Below are 17,761 nucleotides of genomic sequence, written 5' to 3'. Positions count from 1 at the left end.
GTGGCACTTTAGAAACTTGTCAGTGCACCTAGGATGTAATGTGAAAAAAAGACAGTAACGGAGGTTTGTTGCTCGGAACGTTGACTGATGAGTCAACTCTCTCATGAGTGAACTCCCTTGCTACGTTTTGCTCTTCTGGTGGCGGGGTAATAGCAGTCTTTAAAACACTTAACTGCACACTCAGGGCGTGCACTGTGGACGCCCCCCCGTGAGTTTAGAGTTCTTAGATTTTTTAGCACTTTCGTGTAACCCAAGTGTGAGGGAGGTGACCTCATCGATCAAGAGGAATGCTTGAGATGAAACTGCAAACCGAGGAGGACCTACTAGCTAGAATAATGATAACTGAGCAAGTTCCCCCAAAAGCCCAGACAGTGGACATTTTAGCCAGAAATAAGTTTAAAAGTTCTTATATTGGGGTGTCTGGGTGGCGCAGTCGGTTAAGCAACCCACTCCTGGTTTCAGCTCCGGTCACGATCTCAGTGTCATGGGATCTAGCCCTGCGTGGGGCTCTGCACTTAGCTTGGAGTCTGCTTGGGACTTTCTCTCTCCCTCTCCCCCTTCCCACTGCTCGCTCTCTCTCAAACAAACAAATGTATTTTTTAGGAAGTTCTTATATTGCCACTGTAATCAGTGCAGCTCAGTTATCCTTCAGGTGGGTGCTTCAGCAGTGCCCCCGGAGGTGGAGATTTTGAGTTTAGGATGAGACCGGTTGTGGCAGCAGACCCACATTGGTGCCTGCTCCCCTGACTCACACTTCTTGGTGGTACTTGCCAACACCGCTGCTGTTCCGGACAGTTCTTGGAAAGGGCTGGAGTCATCGAAAGATTGTCAAAAGAAGGGCCCGGTGTTATCCTGTTCCAGGAAAGAGAGAAAAAAGGAACATGTCATGCTGACTTCTTGTTGGTTTGTATTCACACATTGCTGCAGGGACGGGAAAAGCCAGCCGCAGCACCTTCCTGTTGCCTTAGCAGAGTCCGCTCTGCTCCCGCGCAGCACGGGCTTCCCCGCAGGTCACAGGGCCGTGCGCGTCGCATGGGCCAAAGCACGGCGCTGCTGGGACAAGAGGCATTAGGAGCACAACACGTAAAAACTTCATCAGTGACACATATGAAAAAGATAGAAACCTAGAAAAACAGTAGCCCAGGGACGCCTGAGTGGCTCAGTCCGTGAAGCGTCTGCCCTCGGTTCAGGTCACGATCCTGGAGTCCTGGGATCAAGCCCCACATCGGGCTCCCTGCTCAGCGAGGAGCCTGCTTCTCCCTCTGCCTGCTGCTCCCCCTGCTTGTGCTTTCTCTCTCTCTGACAAATAAATAAATAAAATCTTTAAGAAACCCAGTAGCCTAGTTTACACGTGTGAAACGGTTAAGAAACATAGACTCGCTAGTGCGTGTGTGGACGGGTAGATATTGGAGGCCCACGCCGCGTGCGTTTTGTGTGTTCCTGCCCGGCTCCGTTCGGCTGGTGCCATTTTCTGCGTGCATTCGGTTTCTCCCGGATGAAATTGTGCATAAACAGACGCGAAATTTGCATTATGCTCTAGTTCTTCCCCAGTGCATGAATCACATTGGAACAAATTCGGGTTTTCGAAACAAGCGTTATGGCAGAACAGACTGTGTCGTACTTGGTATCTAAGACCCAAGGCACCCTGGACGCTGAAGAGCGCAGACTGGTGTCGGCCTCTCCGTTTGATGATCCCACTGCCTGACAGTGGGCTTTTTTGGACCCACACTGCCTTTCCAAAATGAGCAGGTGGCCGATGGGGAATTGGAAAACTTAAAGCAGCAATAAAAGGGGTGATGGGCAATCCCATCTTCCCCTTCCAAGAACCAGAGACACATGGCTCAGCTTGGGATCTTGTAGACAGACAGGGGGCGTGGACGTGAGCTCCGTCTGTGAGGGGCTGCCTGGACCTGGTCTTCGCCCAAAGCGGGCATCTCTTTGTGACAGCCAAACTGGAAAGGAGTTAACTCCCAAGTGGAGCATGACGTTTCCTATGTGGCGGACGTGCAAGGCACACACTGGTGTGCATGAAACTCAGGAAACAGTAGCAGGTGAAAAAAGTGGCAAAAAATATATAAAGTATGATTCTGTTTATACAGAGTCCACAAACAGCCACAGTGAAACCACACACTATTTAGTGACACACGTGTGCTAAACGTATAAAGGCAGGCAAGGAAGGTTCCGCTGAGGGAGCAAACACAGGGCTTTCATGGGTACCCATCCTTCTCTCTGAAATGTGCTGGTGGGTACATGGGTTCTTGTTTTTTAATACAGTTTTAACCATATATTACACGTAACATTCATTTCTCGATTTGTGAAAGAGTTCACATAGTTTTTTTTTTTTTTAAAGATTTTATTTATTTGAGAGAGAGAGAGTGTGCACGATCAGAGGGGAGGGGAGAGAGAGCGCAGAGGCAGAGGGAGAAGCAGACTCCCCGCTGAGCACGGAGCCCCACGCAGGGCTCGATCCCAGGACCTTGGGATCATGACCTGAGCCGAAGGCAGACGCTTCACCGACTGAGCCACCCAGGCGCCCCCATAATAATCTTTTAAAGTGTCAGGAACCCAGTGGAGGAGAGCTTGAAATTCTTAACCTTAGAGTCCAGCTCTTGGAGGAAAGGGACAGAGTAAAAAAGAAATGTAAATAAGTGGTTCACACATTGAAAGAACCTCCTAGTGAAAACCCAGCTAATTGCCTAAACCGACTTCACGCAAATTGAGATACAGTCCCACTCTCCCTCAGTCTGGCAAAGATCCTAACCGAGCTCTTTAGAAAAGGAACCTGTCTTGGTCCGCGGCGGTGCCGGGGGGCGCGGTGTCAGGGCAGCCGGGGCAGTGCTGCCTCCAGCACGTTGACGGATTGCTCATCCTCCGTAGTGTTTGCTTCGGAAAGGTTTTGGCTGCCTAGAATGGACGTTCCTTTGGAAACATTTTTAAAAATGCAGATTTAGGGGCGTCTGGGTGGCACAGCGGTTGGGCGTCTGCCTTCGGCTCAGGGCGTGATCCCGGCGTTATGGGATCGAGCCCCACATCGGGCTCCTCCGCTATGAGCCTGCTTCGTCCTCTCCCACTCCCCTGCTGTGTTCCCTCTCTCGCTGGCTGTCTCTATCTCTGTCGAATAAATAAATAAAATCTTTAAAAAAAAAGCAGATTTAGAGAACATTGACTTTGTGTCATAAATACTCTTGTTTAAGCTCTATAAAGCACATTGACAAGTGTTCTTGGACGTGGGGCGTTAGAGAGAGGTGGGCAAGGGTGCCCCTCTTTCTGTCGCTGTTTGCTTTGTTGGTAGAACCACTGTTGACTCTCTAAGAAATCACGTCCTCTTAAAACTTACTTTGAATTGATGTTTCAGTTCATTACGAAGAGTAAGCACTCTCACAAATATTTATTTACCAGAAAGGGTTACAGGTAACACTAGCAAGTTGCAAAACCACCCCACACATCCCGTGAAAGCTCTGCTTGATTCAGTCTCTATTAATTCATATTAAGCAAGTGATTAGGTTTTGGCATTTACTGGGAATGAATTCGCTTTCTTTAGTCCCTAATTTGATCATGACAATTTTATAAAATCATTATGGAGAATTACAAAATACCGATTACATTGTTCATTTCACCACATGTCATGGCTGGCAGACGCTCAGGTAATTTAGATGCTTGTAATCTTCTAAATGGTATTACACTCTTAAACTGTACCCTAGGGTCCAAATCCATATTAACTAACTGACAAAAAATTATAGATAATTTTATTCGAGGCAACACAAAAGGGCAGGACTGTGGCAGGCGTAATAAAGCATCCCTTGAATAAAGAGATCTGAGATCCCTCGAGCACAGGCTCAAATAAGCCACCTACCACTAGTTAAAGACCACTTCCACCACCGCTAGTCTGTCTGCCATTAGTTAAAGGCTAGTTCAGGAAACACTGTCCGACTATAGAGCTAGAAGACCTCACTCGTGCTCTACAGGAAGGAGCTCACTGAGTGCTTTGGAAACGCGCGCCCACACGCTCACTGGCCTGGTCTTTCTCTGTGAATGAAGAAACAGATCAATAGGGGCGCCTGGGGGGCGCAGTCGTTAAGCGTCTGCCTTCGGCTCAGGGCGTGATCCCGGCGTTCAGGGATCAAGCCCTACATCAGGCTCCACCGCTGGGAGCCTGCTTCTTCCTCTCCCACTCCCCCTGCTTGTGTTCCCTCTCTCGCTGGCTGTCTCTCTCTCTGTCAAATAAATAAAAATAAAATCTTAAAAAAAAAGAAACAGATCAATAATGCCTGAGGTGAAGGTCCTGCATTCGTAGGCCTTTAAGAGTTTGAAGATTAGCTCACTTCACGACCCTCCCCAAATTGCCAAAGGTGACCTGATGCCGGAGAGTGTTTTGGGACCGTCCCTGAAGTATGGAGAAATTAGGAATACCTGTACTACTCTTTTCAGGACTGGAGCAGTGGCTCTCCATGTGGACTGCATTTTTGAATCACCTGGGGAGGCTGTAAAAATCCCCATGCCCGGGATACACCTCAGACCAACTGCATCACATCTCCCCCGGGAAAGAGCCAGTCCTCACTGCTTTCTGATTCCCCACGTGATTCCAGTGAGCGCCAAGGCCTTGAGAAGGGCTTGAGAAGGACCGTCATAGCTTTTTGAGACGTTGATTTCTCGGCAGAGCAATGTCCACTAGGAGGCACTTTGAAGATACGCAAATATCCCGACACCGATGAGAGAGAACCTTGTCCCATTGTGTTGTGTTATGCAGCCGCAAGGCAGAAACGGACCGCAGATTTCACTGGCTGACTCACTAACAAGTGAGGCTTGTAAATTGCCAGCTCACACAGTAAACATTCACTCCAGTTCAGCCGGTTGTGGGAGAGGTTGAAGGTAAAAAATGATTTACCCATTGGTGATGCTTCTGTATCCAAAGAATAGGGGTTTTGGGTAAAGAGGACTCCAATATATGAGATTCACCACTGAGGTTGGCACCCAGCTGAATTCTAAAAGCGTAATGCAAACTGCACCTTTACAAGGAAAGCCGTTATTTGGCTTTTGTTTGGCATTTACAAGATGTGGAGGATCTGAAAATGGAGCAGGATGGCTTTACCTGTAGTCAAAGTCCTTCTCAATCCCAGAGGGCAGGATTTGACGGAAGGGAAGGAGTTGTTCCAGAGTCAATCATCTTTATATCCCCTGGAGATGTGTTATCAGAATGTTGAGTGTCGTCTTTTTCCAACATCACGTTAAGAGTATTTTTGAACATACAGAAAAGTTGAAATAATGGGGCAGTAAACTCCCATACCCCTGGCCTGCAGCAGGGGTCAGCAGACTTTTCCAGTAAAGGGCAGGGAGTCACTGTTTTAGGCTTTGTGAGCCGAGAGGTAAAATCTAGCAACTGTTCTCAGTAAAAGGCTAGTAGTCTTGTGTGTAAATTACATTTAAAAATGTTAAAAGCACCATTAGTTCGTGGGTCATACAAAAACAGGCAGTGGGCTGGATTTGGCCCTTGGGCCATAGTTTGCCGACCCTGACCTACGGCTGAGTTGACATTTTGTTCTATTTGCTTGTCACAGAGCTTAGCCAGCTTTCTGTTTCCTTATCTTGGACTTCCCCCGATAATCAACAATTAACAGTTGAAAATCAATAGATACGTGTTTCTCTTCAACACAACAGAGGGTAATAGGAACAGGATAAAATGCCATAAAGAAACTGAGACCCTGATAATCACTTCTTCAGTCTTCATTATGATCTCTTATTACTTTAGAAGTTCCCTTTTTTTTTTTTTTAAAGATTTCTTTATTTATTTCAGAGTGTGTGTGTGGGGGGCGGGGGTGGGGGGGGAGACGGGCAGAGGGGGAGAGAGAGAGAGAGTCTAAAGCAGACTCTGCACTGAGTGTGGAGCCCGATGCAGGGCTCGACCCTGTGACCCTGAGATCAGGACCTGAGCTGAAACCAAGAGTCAGTTGCTTAACCCGGGTGGTGCCCCAACTTTAGAAATTCTTAAGGTTTGCTATGCATCAAATGGTTTCAAGTTAGCATTAATATGTTATTATAAATTCTGTTAATATAAAATTCTAGTCCAACCCAAAACTAAAGGAGCTTCTCTTCGGTATGAGCGGGTGAGTCTAGTGCCAGGCAGTTAGTTCCCTCGCTGTGGCATCGAGGCGGCTCACCCTCCCTCGTTCTCCATCCTGTTTCAGATAAAGACCATTTTTTTATTTTATTTTATTTTATTTTATTTTATTTTATTTTATTTTTTTATTTTTATTTTATTTTTATTTTTATAATGATTTTTTATTATATTATGTTAGTCACCATACAGTACATCCCCGGTTTTTGATGTAAGGCTCGATGATTCATTAGTTGTGTATAACACCCAGTGCACCATGCAATACGTGCCCTCCTTACTACCCATCACCGGTCTATCCCATTCCCCCACCCCCCTCCCCTCTGTAGCCCTCAGTTTGTTTCTCAGAGTCCATAGTCTCTCATGTTTCATTCCCCCTTCTGATTACCCCCCCATTTCTTTATCCCTTTCTCAGATAAAGACCATCTTGAGCGGCTTTATCATCAGGGGCTACTTGGGGAAGTGGACCCTGCTGATCAAGACTGTCACCCTGGTCCTGGTGGTGTCCTCCGGCCTGAGCCTGGGGAAAGAGGGGCCGCTGGTGCACGTGGCCTGTTGCTGTGGCAACTTCTTCAGCAGCCTTTTCTCCAAGTACAGCAAGAACGAGGGCAAGAGGCGCGAGGTGAGCAGGCTCTGCTCCCGTCTGCACTGATGGCCTCTTCTGGAATCCCCGTCCCGGCTCACCTGCACACGCAGGTTCGCGTGGTGGGGCTGGGGGCTTACACAGAGCTCTTTGCCTCGCAGGTGCTCTCTGCCGCCGCTGCCGCCGGAGTCTCCGTTGCCTTTGGGGCTCCAATCGGGGGCGTGCTCTTCAGTCTTGAGGAGGTGAGAAGGGGCAGCGAGTTGGGGGGGATTCGTGGTTTCGGGGGGCTGAGGAACATGTGGATGGCTAGCACAGTGGGAGGCCTCCATCTGTAGCCCTTTGAGGACAGCACTGGAAGGAGTAGTGACCACATTCCTGCAGCTCATTAAGAAGCCACGACTTTCGCCGTTAAATGTGTTTTCAAGTATTATTTTAAAAATGCCAATGTAATTTTTTTTTCGTTTTTTGAAGTTTGCAATCTCTCTTTCTCATAACCAACTTAATGAGGCATTTCTGTTTTTGGCAACCCGAATGGATCTGTTCCAGGGGTCAGCATATGTTCTCTGCAAAGGGCCAGAGAGTAAACAGTCTAGGCTCTGTGCGTCTTCCGGGCTCGGTTGGAACTCCTCAGCTTTGTCATTGGAGCGGGAAAGCCGCCGCACACAACAGCCCCATGAGTGGGCATGGCTGCGTTCCGATAAAACCTTCCTTGCGGATGCTGGAGTGTGCGTCTTATACAGTTTTCACATGTCACAAAATATCGGTTTTCTTTTGAATATTTCCAGTATCACAAAATATTTCTTTTTGACCCCAAGCATTTAAAAACGTAAAAACCATTCTTTTTTTTATTATAATAATATTTTTTTTATTATATTATGTTAGTCACCATACAGTACATCCCTGGTTTCTGATGTAAAGTTCCATGATTCATTACTCGCGTATAATACCCAGTGCACCATGCAATACGTGCCCTCCTTACTACCCATCACCGGTCTATCCCATTCCCCCACCTCCTCCCCTCTGAAGCCCTCAGTTTGTTTCCCAGAGTCCATAGTCTCTCATGCTTCATTCCCCCTTCCGATTACCCCCCCTTCTAAAAATGTTAAAACCATTCTTAACTCATGTGCCATACAAATACATTTGCTCGCCCGGAATTTTCCAACCCTTGACCTATTCCGTTGTCTGTAGAATCAAATCCAGAGGTTTATTTGCTTTGAGGAGGGTCTTTGTGACATAAGCAGAATTAGAATGAAATATTTTCATTTCTTTTAAAAAATAGCTCAAACACATCTTGACCTAGTATCCGTTCGACTTTTAGACACTGAGTCCTTTAAATAGCTGTGTTGGTGCGTCTTGGTGGTAATGAACCCTAGCCCGAGGAAGTCAGTTCCTGCCCATCTTTGGTCCGAGTGTGACTGTCCCACTGAGCGCCAGTGGGTGGCTGCCGATCAGCGGCTGGGGCTCTGGCCAGTCTCATTTTCTCCTTGTTCATCCCAGGTCAGTTACTACTTTCCCTTGAAGACCTTGTGGAGGTCCTTTTTCGCGGCCCTGGTGGCAGCCTTCACGCTGCGATCCATCAATCCCTTTGGGAACAGCCGTCTCGTTCTCTTTTACGTGGAATATCACACGCCCTGGTACATGGCCGAGCTCTTCCCCTTCATCCTGCTCGGGGTCTTCGGAGGCTTGTGGGGAACCCTCTTCATCCGCTGCAACATCGCCTGGTGCAGGAGGCGCAAAACCACCAGGCTGGGCAAGTACCCGGTGCTGGAGGTCATCGTGGTGACCGCCATCACAGCCATCATCGCCTACCCCAATCCCTACACGCGCCGGAGCACGAGCGAGCTCATTTCCGAGCTGTTCAATGACTGCGGGGCCCTCGAGTCCTCCCAGCTCTGTGACTACATCAACGACCCCAACATGACACGGCCTGTGGATGACATCCCGGACCGGCCGGCCGGCGTCGGGGTTTACACGGCCATGTGGCAGCTGGCCCTCGCGCTGATCTTCAAAATCATCATTACCATCTTTACCTTTGGCATGAAGGTCAGTGAAGGGGAAGGAGGTTGAGGGGCGGGGGGGGGGCAGTTCATCTCCTTCTGGGGATGGCACCCTCGTCGCCAGAATAAAATGGTGACGGGGAGGGAGAGGGGGACTGACCTTTCCTGACCGTTCTCTCATGTGGGGCACTTGACGTTCTTTTTAAGCCCCGAGAAGCGATTCTAGATTGTGATAATTTTACGGGTGAAGAAGCGAAGGCGCAGAGTACGCCATTCATACCGAGCTGTGTGTAGCTTGAGGAGTTTCCATAAAATGCACGCCTGCGTAATGAGCACCCAGGACCCGAAGCAGAACATTTCAGACCCTGCAGAACCCCTGTAGTGCTGCGCTGCCGTTGCCTTCTGTGCGGGACTCTGATGATTTGTTTCGCTTAAAAAAGGCTAGGAAGCTGTGTACTTGCGTGGGTAATGGTCAAACACAAATCTGAATTTTTGCCTTAGGGGCGAGGATGGGTGGACTTTATTAAAACAGCCAACTGTCTGCCACCCATCGTTCCTAGCAAAGGGATTATTTGTGTGTCCGAGGAAGATGCCAGCAGCCTCTTCTGGTGCCCGCTGGGGGAGGTCTACTTTGCAGTTACAGGGAGTTAAATGACTAGGAATCAGGGGCCACTCAGAAAGGAAGTTTCTTCTTCAGGAACACCTCAAAGTCTAGAAATTATCCTCGAGGATCCCAGCTTACCTGCAATTCGGTTACAAATCCGCTTCCATCCTCAGATCGATGACCGTCCTGGGCAGCTCCCAGGCACGTCTGGCAGGATGCTGGGCAGTGTCCGTGAACACGGCGAGTCAGGCACGTTCTCTAGCACACGTCCCATAGCCAGATAAATGAAAGCACATTTCCACACAGCAAAGTGTGAAACACATTGCCACCAAGATCTTCTAGTTTCCATAGTCTCGTTCTTTGCCGCCTTTCACCGGGCTTGAAAATATTCAGAATCCTTCTTGGAAAGTACACTTCGTCAGGAAGAGGGAGCAGCAGATGCTGGGCCACTGTATACTCATGGGGACAGTGAGCCCGTGGAAAGCTTCCGAAGGCGCAGGGTGGCTGCAGCGAGCCGCTTTGTTTGACCTGTGAACGGTCGCACGCCTTTCTTTTCCATTCTCATGCTGCGGCTTGACATTTAATTTTAAAAGCAAATGTGAATGGTGCGCAAGGGGAGAGAGAAGGCAGGGAGTGTCTCGAGGGACAGACGTTCACTGTGAATGTCATTCGCAGTGGGGCGCATCATTCTTTAATCCCCAGCAGGAGAACCAGGCCCACTTTTGAAGGAGAGGAAACGAACGTGTAAAATTGCACTCCGTCCAAGTCACCGTAGATAAGACTGATAAATGGGTGAAGTCACTTGTCCCGCTTTGTCCCCCCGACCCCTGTTTGGAAGCGTTGCGCCTCTTCCGAAGACGAGCGCGATGCCAGCCTGTTGGGGGGACTGCTCACTGGGAGTGGGGAAGCGGCCCGCGGACTCCCGCCCTCACACTTCTCTTTCTGTGTGCCCCCTGGAGATCCCCTCAGGCCTCTTCATCCCCAGCATGGCCGTGGGAGCCATGGCGGGCAGGATGGTGGGAATCGGCGTGGAGCAGCTGGCTTACCATCACCATGACTGGATCGTCTTCAGGAACTGGTGCAGGCCCGGAGCAGACTGCGTCACCCCCGGACTTTATGCCATGGTGGGAGCAGCCGCCTGCCTAGGTACAGCCACAGGTGGGGCGGGCCAGGGGGGCCGAGGGAAGGTGAGCTAGGCCATGTACCGCCAACAGGCCGCTCTGGTTTAGGGCACCGGTGAGGAGGACGTGGACTTGAGTGTTGGCCTTCTCAGCATAGGCCAGCTTGTGTTGCTGTCGCAGGTAAGGCCTAACTCTCAGTGGCTTAACGCATCAAGGCTTATATCTTGCTCATGATACGCAGTTGCTTCTCATTATTTGCGGAGCCATATATGGCAGTTTGCCTACTTGCTGAAATTTGTTGGTGACCCCTAAGTCAATACGAGTGGTCCGTTTGCTGTCATCCTCGGGCACACACAAGAGTAGTGGAATGCGTGAGGTGTCTAGCATGTATGTTCCCAGCTCCGGGGGAACGAGGTGTGAAGGCGCACCCCCTTGTCTCAGCTGGGATACTGTACGCAAGTATCCTTTTTGTGGTCTATTTAGTGCCATGTTTTTTTGCATTTTTGTGAAAGGTTTTGTTTTATTTATTTATTTATTTATTTAATTTTTATTTATTATTTTTTTAAAAGATTTTATTTATTTATTTGACAGAGATAGAGACAGCCAGTGGGAGAGGGAACACAAGTAGGGGGAGTGGGAGAGGAAGAAGCAGGCTCCTAGCGGAGGAGCCTGATGTGGGGCTCGATCCCATAACGCCGAGATCACGCCCTGAGCCAAAGGCAGACGCTTAACCGCTGTGCCACCCAGGCGCCCCAGGTTTTGTTGTTTTAAACGGCCCCCAACCATAGTGCTAAAGTCCGTCTGTGATCCTAAGCACAGGAAGGCTGGGGTGTGTCGGGGAAGTCTTTTCAGGCAGGAGTCACAGCGCTGTTGGCTGTGAGTTCAATGCTAATGAATCATCTACATGTATTAAGTAAGGTGTCTTTAAATAGAAATACACATGAAATAAGGTTCTCTATTATAGATTGGTTGACCAAGATGTTGTGTGCAGAAGCTCGCAGAAACCTAACCTTGAATTTCCCCTAGGGCGGTGATTCAGTATTTGCTCATTCAGTGTTTGTGGCACTTTCTAGATCATAACCATGAATAATGAGAATCGACTCTGCGTGTGCGTGTGTGCATGTGTGTGCACGCGTGTGTGTGTGTGTGAGTGTGTATGTGATGTGAGTTAGTAGAGGGCTTTTCTCCACTCAGTCATTCAGGGCCCAGGGTGACGATGGAGTCCCCACCATCTTGCAGCTGCGCCATCTAGAATAGGGCTTTCAGCTGGGGGCAGTTGTGCCTCTCAGGAACACTGGTAAAAGGAGGAGACGTTTTTGGTTGTCACCCCTCTGGGGGTGGTGCTACCAGCATCTAGCGGGTGGTGGCCAGGGATGCCGGTACACAGAACAGCGCCCACATCCCAGAATGATCCAGCCCCGAGTGTTCCTAGCGCTGAGGTCGAGAAATTCCAGTTCAAGCTCATTGAAAGACTAGTAGGAGTTGGTATGGATTTTTTTTCTAAATACCGAAGGACAGAAAGTTGGGTCCCTGTCCTGTCCATAGCCACTAAGAATCTCTACAGTTTCCCAGCTTATGGGGTTCTGGAACAGAGCCACATTGCTATGTCAGAAACCTGCAAAGCCTATGTAGGATCCACTCACCAAAAAGCCAGCCATGTGGTCTTGGGTGAAGAGACAACTCAATTGTCTTCTTACTGAAGAAGAGCCCCCCAGTCAGGTGTGACTTATGGCCCCCTGACGTAAGCCTGCATTGAACAGAGCCCCGCCAGCGTTCCAGAGTCTGCCGTGGGCAGCATGTTCTCTCTTCAGAACAGGTGTCTGGAGAATTTAGAGCTAGCTTGTCCATTTCCACAGTTCATGCCCTCTTAAGGGTCTGGAGTTGAGTTCCAGAATTGTATTCCTGTCTTTGGTTGCAGGTGGAGTTACCCGGATGACGGTGTCGTTGGTGGTCATCATGTTTGAATTAACGGGTGGTCTGGAGTACATCGTGCCCTTGATGGCGGCAGCCGTGACCAGCAAGTGGGTAGCCGATGCCTTTGGGAAAGAAGGCATCTACGAGGCGCATATCCACTTAAACGGGTACCCATTTCTGGATGTGAAGGATGAGTTCACCCACCGCACGCTGGCCACCGACGTCATGCGGCCACGGCGGGGCGAGCCGCCTCTGTCCGTGCTCACCCAGGACAGCATGACCGTGGAGGACGTGGAGACGCTCATCAAGGAGACCGACTACAACGGCTTCCCCGTGGTGGTCTCCAGGGACTCCGAGCGCCTCATTGGATTTGCCCAGAGGAGGGAACTGATTCTCGCAATAAGTGAGTAGAGAGAGGGAAGCTCGTCCTGTACTAAGAGGCCAATGGCCACCTTTGTCCCCCCCCCCCCAATTCCCAAAGAGGTCAGAGAGACTGCAAAGGTCAGAGGGCTTTAAGCCAGGGCTCTCACACTTTCTCGAGCCTATTCCTATCCCCTAGGGATCTGGTTAAAATGCAGATTCTCGGGGCACCTGGGTGGCTCAGTCGTTAAGCATCTGCCTTCGGCTCAGGGCGTGATCTCAGGGTCCTGGGATGGAGCCCCGTATCGGGCTCCCTGCTCTGGTGCGAGCCTGCTTCTCCCTCTCCCACTCCTCCTGCTCGTGTTCCCTCTCTTGCTGGCTGTCTCTCTCTCTCTCTGTCAAATAAATAAATAAAATTTTTAAAAACTAGTAAAATAAAATAAAATACAGATCTGGCTCAGTAGGTTTGGGGGGGTTGGAGAGACTGTGTTTCTCCGAGCTCCCAGTTAATGCTGCTGCTGTGGGTCCCTAGGTCCCACTGTGAGGAGCGATGTCTAGGGAGAGACCCGCTTGGCCGGAGAGTGACCGCGGCGTTTGCACGCGGCCTCTGGGGCCCACCCCTGCTACGTGGCCCGCTGCCGCCGCTGCCTTTTTAGGGAATTGTCATGTGAAGCTGGGAAGAATGGGGGCGGGGGAGCCCGGACTGGCCCTGGGGAGCTGCTCTCAGAGACAGACTTTCAGGCAGGCTTCCCGGCTTCGCGGGTGGGTTGTCTCGGCCGCCTCCCTGGGCACCGCACAAGCCCTTCACGTCGCTTGGTGGCATTATGTCCCACTCCACTACTCAGAGGCCCACGCAGGTCAGTTCTGTGTGATGCTTTTCCTCCTGGTGTGCTCGCTGGAAGCGGCGGGGCCGAGGGGCAGGCTGTTGAGTCGGGAGAGGCGTGAGCGGGCAATGCCTGGGTGCGGTGTACCCAAGACAGGGGGCTCAGAGAAGCAAGCCTGCCGGCCCCGTAGCCTAGGGATGCCTGCACTGACAGGGAGGTGGGAGGTGGGAGTCCCAGGATAAAGGCCTGGGTGTGAGCCATGTGGAGACCTAGGAAGAAGGACAGCGAGCCTCGGAGACCCCCTCGGGGTGGAGTCCCACCGGCGCTCGTGAGGCAGCAGGGCAGGGACCAGCAGAGCCCCCCACCCCGTGGTGCATGGCTGGGGCCAGTGCCGTCCTGGTCAGCCCGCCTGCTGCCGTGATCTCCCCATCCCGGCATCTCACGGCCGGCTGGGGCCCACGACACGGCTCGTGTGGACACTTGATGACTTTACCATGTATGTCGGCTTCCAGGGTGTTTAAGAAGTTCGCCAGTGGGACTTGCCCGGGTCTTGTTGCGCATGCCCTACTGGGAACACACCTTCACCAGATGACCCTTTGCTTATCCCTGCGATTGGTTAACTATTTCTTTTTTTTTTTTTTTTTGAAGATTTTATTTATTTATTTGACAGAGACAGCCAGCGAGACAGGGAACACAAGCAGGGGGAGTGGGAGAGGAAGAAGCAGGCTCCTAGCGGGGGAGCCTGACAGTGGGGGAGCCTGACGTGGGGCTCATCTCAGAACGCTGGGATCACGCCCTGAGCCCGAAGGCAGTCGCTTAAGGACTGCGCCACCCAGGCGCCCCTGGTTAACTATTTCTAAGGCTCCCTTTCAGTTTCTAAAATCTCTTTGTGATGTTAAATAGCGTTTCAAATATCTTTAAAAGTAGTTTCATCAAAGGCTTTATAAAAATAAGTTTGGGGGTGCCTGGGTAGCGCAGTCGTTAGGCGTCTGCCTTTGGCTCAGGGCGTGATGCCGGCGTTCCGGGATCGAGTCCCACATCAGGCTCCTCCGCTGGGAGCCTGCTTCTTCCTCTCCCACTCCCCCTGCTTGTGTTCCCTCTCTCGCTGGCTGTCTCTCTCTGTCAAATAAATAAATAAAAAATCTTTAAAAAAAAAATAAGTTCGCATAAGCAGTATCCTCTAATTTTAGTTTGTTGCTCAAACGTATTTACCTCCCCCAAAGCAACAACTGGGTATATATTTTAGACACAACAGCACATTTGTGCGTATGTGTTCAGTGATGCTTCTCTTTATTATAGGTCCTGTTGCTTAACAGGTAGGTGCCTTTGGGCGTAAATATTGCTTTATAAATAATGAGGTTTGTTTTAGCTGTATGAGCAGGGTTGGGTTTGTTTTTAAATAGTGTAGTCAGCAGCCTTGAAAACTTATTCAGTCCCTAAAATCTTTTAAGCAAACGCTGAAATTTAAAAACTAAAGTAACGTCACTGGATCTATTTACCTATTGTGCGGCTCCGGGCACACCTGCTACGAGACAGCTTACTAATTTTGCTGAAACCCGTTACTGTAATCAAGTGGGAAGCAGTAATTGTCGTCAACTGGTTAGTGAAGAAATTTAAGCTTGCCGACAGAGCGGGCTCTCAGAAGCTATGTTTGGAATGTCTGAAGAGGCAACACGCCGTGTAAATAATACCTATATGCTTTCAATCAGACCGATAATAGTATAGAAGCTGCGGTTTACATGGTTTGTGGAAAACGCACGGAGTGTTTCACTCTAAGCAATCAGAAAAGCTGTTTTCCTGATCTGTGGAAATAGAAGAGTCCCTGTACCCTGGTGGACAAACCCTGGTGGACCTGTATTTGCAGAATTATGGGGCCTTTTGTGAATATAGAAATATGCCTTTAGCATTTAGCTAGTGACTATCTCATGCCAGTTTCATTTTCAGGGGAATTAGGAGCAAAGATTATAGATAGGTATAGATCCAAGATAGTTTGGGTAAGAATGGTAAATGAGGCAAATAAGGGGTTTCCTTACATATCATGTTAAAATTGTAGCAGCTGGGGCGCCTGGGTGGCTGTCAGTTCAACGTCCGCCTTCGGCTCAGGTCATGATCTCAGGGTCCTGGGATCGAGCCCCATGTCGGGCTCTCTGCTCAGTGGGGTGTCTGCTTCTCTCTCCCGCTTGTGCTCGCTCTCTCTCTCTCTCTGTGTCCCCCCCAAATAAATTAGTAAAATCTTTTAAAAAAAAAGCTGTAGCAACTGCTCACGCAAAGCTGAAAACGTTCTGTCATTTTCCAGCCATCTCTGGAATACCAAACCATAGCCGAAGTCCTTGTTAGGGAGCGGTTAGCCCACCTAGCACAGGCGGCGCACTTCCCCGTCATGTTCTGACACATGGGGCCGCGTGTGACCCATGTGCAAATTCCCAGTAAATGGGACTTTGGCTCTCGGTGCTGTTTGCAAATTGGAGGCTCTTTCTGGGCTCAGCAGGGCTCAGACTCTTCTAGTCTTGAATTCTGCAATTAGGTGAGGACGGGTTCAGAGAGGACTCAGCGGGAAGCCGCACAGATGATTAAAGGGTTGGAAAGTTAGAGTCACAGGCCAGAGTTAAGGGAACCCTCATTTTTTTCGTCTGGTGGATGATTTAATGACGATTCTCCAGCATGTGGAAGGTGCTTACTTGCAGAAAGGGATCTGCGTCCGGAACTGAGCAAAGTCTCAGATGTGTTGGAAGGGCTAGTTAGGGGTAACGCGGTTTCTCCCTGGGAGGGCCGTCCGTGATTGGAATAGGCCACGGCGAACAGCGGTGTCATCTGCTTTCTGCTGGGGCTTGAAACACATGTGCAGAGGGACTTTTCCGTGCTGCAGCGAACTGTAACTTCTCCTAAAATCATCTGGTTTGTCTTCTAAATAGTTTTTATTTTATCTTTATCACATCTTCTTTGTACCGACCACCACTATCGTTGCTTTCAGTTTCCCATTTTAACCTTTATAGTTGATCTGTTACATGGGAGCATTTTTGACGAACAGGATGGGAGAGTATTATCTCTCTAAAAACGTGATGACTCCAAAGGTAGAGCTTCTCCGCCTTAACGCTGTTAACATTTGGGGCCGGTCATTCTTTCTCGGGAGGGCTGTCCTGGGTATCATCTCCCGGTTATGACAACCAAATACAGGTCCAGATATTTCCAAATGTCCCCGAGGGTCAGGGCAACGTTGCTCCCAGTTGAGAACCGTTGCTCTAAAAGCCATGGGAATAGCTTCCTGAGTATGTGATTATTTCCAGCCTTAAAATTGCTTGGTCTGTCATAGTTTGTGAAATTTACTTTACCAGCACTCTTAATTGCCCGCTCCGTGCTTGGCGTTGTCATCGTATCGTCCGCTAGAAAGTGTACCTTAGCAGGTATTCACAAAATGCACCTTGTCTTTCAGGAGCTGTGGCCACTGATACTAGTTCTGGTAGAATAGATAACAAACCTCCTATATTAAGAACAGCTTAATTGATCTTTAAAACAGTTAAAAATGAAGTTTGTTACATTCTTATTAATTAATTTGTTTATTTGTTTTCAAGATTTTATTTATTCATTTGAGAGAGAGAGAGAGCACAAACTAGGGGAGAGGCAGAGGGGAGAGGGAGAAGCAGACACTCCGTTGAGCTCTGAGCTCAAAGTGGGGCTCGATCCCAGGACCTGGAGATCACGACCTGAGCCAAAAGCAGACACTTAACCAACGAAGCCACCCAGGCGCCCCCATTTTTTAAAAGTAATACACATTCATGGAATATTGGGGAAAGCAGAAGCAAAAGGGAAAATAAAAAAAGGCACCCACTTTCTCAACGGCATAGAAGGCCATGGTTAATATTTGGTGCTTTTCCTTCTTACCTTTTGGGTCTTTTACATATGTAAACGTGGGGCGTTCTGGGGGGTTTCTTTTCTAACACGGGCTTCCATGAGTCCCTGGGCTCTGGGAGTCTACACTCTTATAGCCTTGGATCATGGCAGGGTGGGGAGTTGGGTTAAGCTTTCCTACGGGGACTGTTTCTTGTGCACCCACCGTGTGCTGGCACTGTTCTCGTCGTTGGGAGGCTGGGGGGTGGGGGCAGGAGCCAGCCTCCGCCCTCTGTGAGCACGCACGCTGTAGTTCGTTGCAGACATTGTGGTGACCGATGAAGATTTCTTGTCCAAACCGGGAGTACATGGTTGACCCTAGCAGAGAGATGCAAAAAGCTTTCTTGATGGTTCTTCCTTTCAT

At 49.5% G+C, this 17,761-nt stretch overlaps 1 protein-coding gene across 2 annotated transcripts in view; it reads left to right on the top strand.

Moving 5' to 3' along the window:
- The window catches only part of CLCN4 (Cl-/H+ antiporter 4), a 67,108-nt gene that overhangs the window by 36,151 nt on the left and 13,196 nt on the right, over positions 1-17,761 (top strand). For both annotated transcript variants that reach the window (XM_087860025.1, XM_087860026.1), the window contains 5 exons: positions 6,525-6,731; positions 6,854-6,934; positions 8,190-8,735; positions 10,253-10,439; positions 12,333-12,731. In XM_087860025.1, coding sequence (XP_087716151.1) covers positions 6,525-6,731; positions 6,854-6,934; positions 8,190-8,735; positions 10,253-10,439; positions 12,333-12,731 — 1,420 coding nt within the window. The remainder of the gene's footprint in view (positions 1-6,524; positions 6,732-6,853; positions 6,935-8,189; positions 8,736-10,252; positions 10,440-12,332; positions 12,732-17,761) is intronic.

The sequence above is a fragment of the Ursus americanus genome, chromosome X (genome assembly GCF_024610735.1).
Source record: "Ursus americanus isolate L20-20 chromosome X, mUrsAme1.1.p, whole genome shotgun sequence".
Classification (NCBI taxonomy): domain Eukaryota; kingdom Metazoa; phylum Chordata; class Mammalia; order Carnivora; family Ursidae; genus Ursus; species Ursus americanus.
The sequence above is the reverse complement of the archived record's forward strand: the minus strand, read 5'-3'. Positions and strand labels throughout refer to the sequence as shown.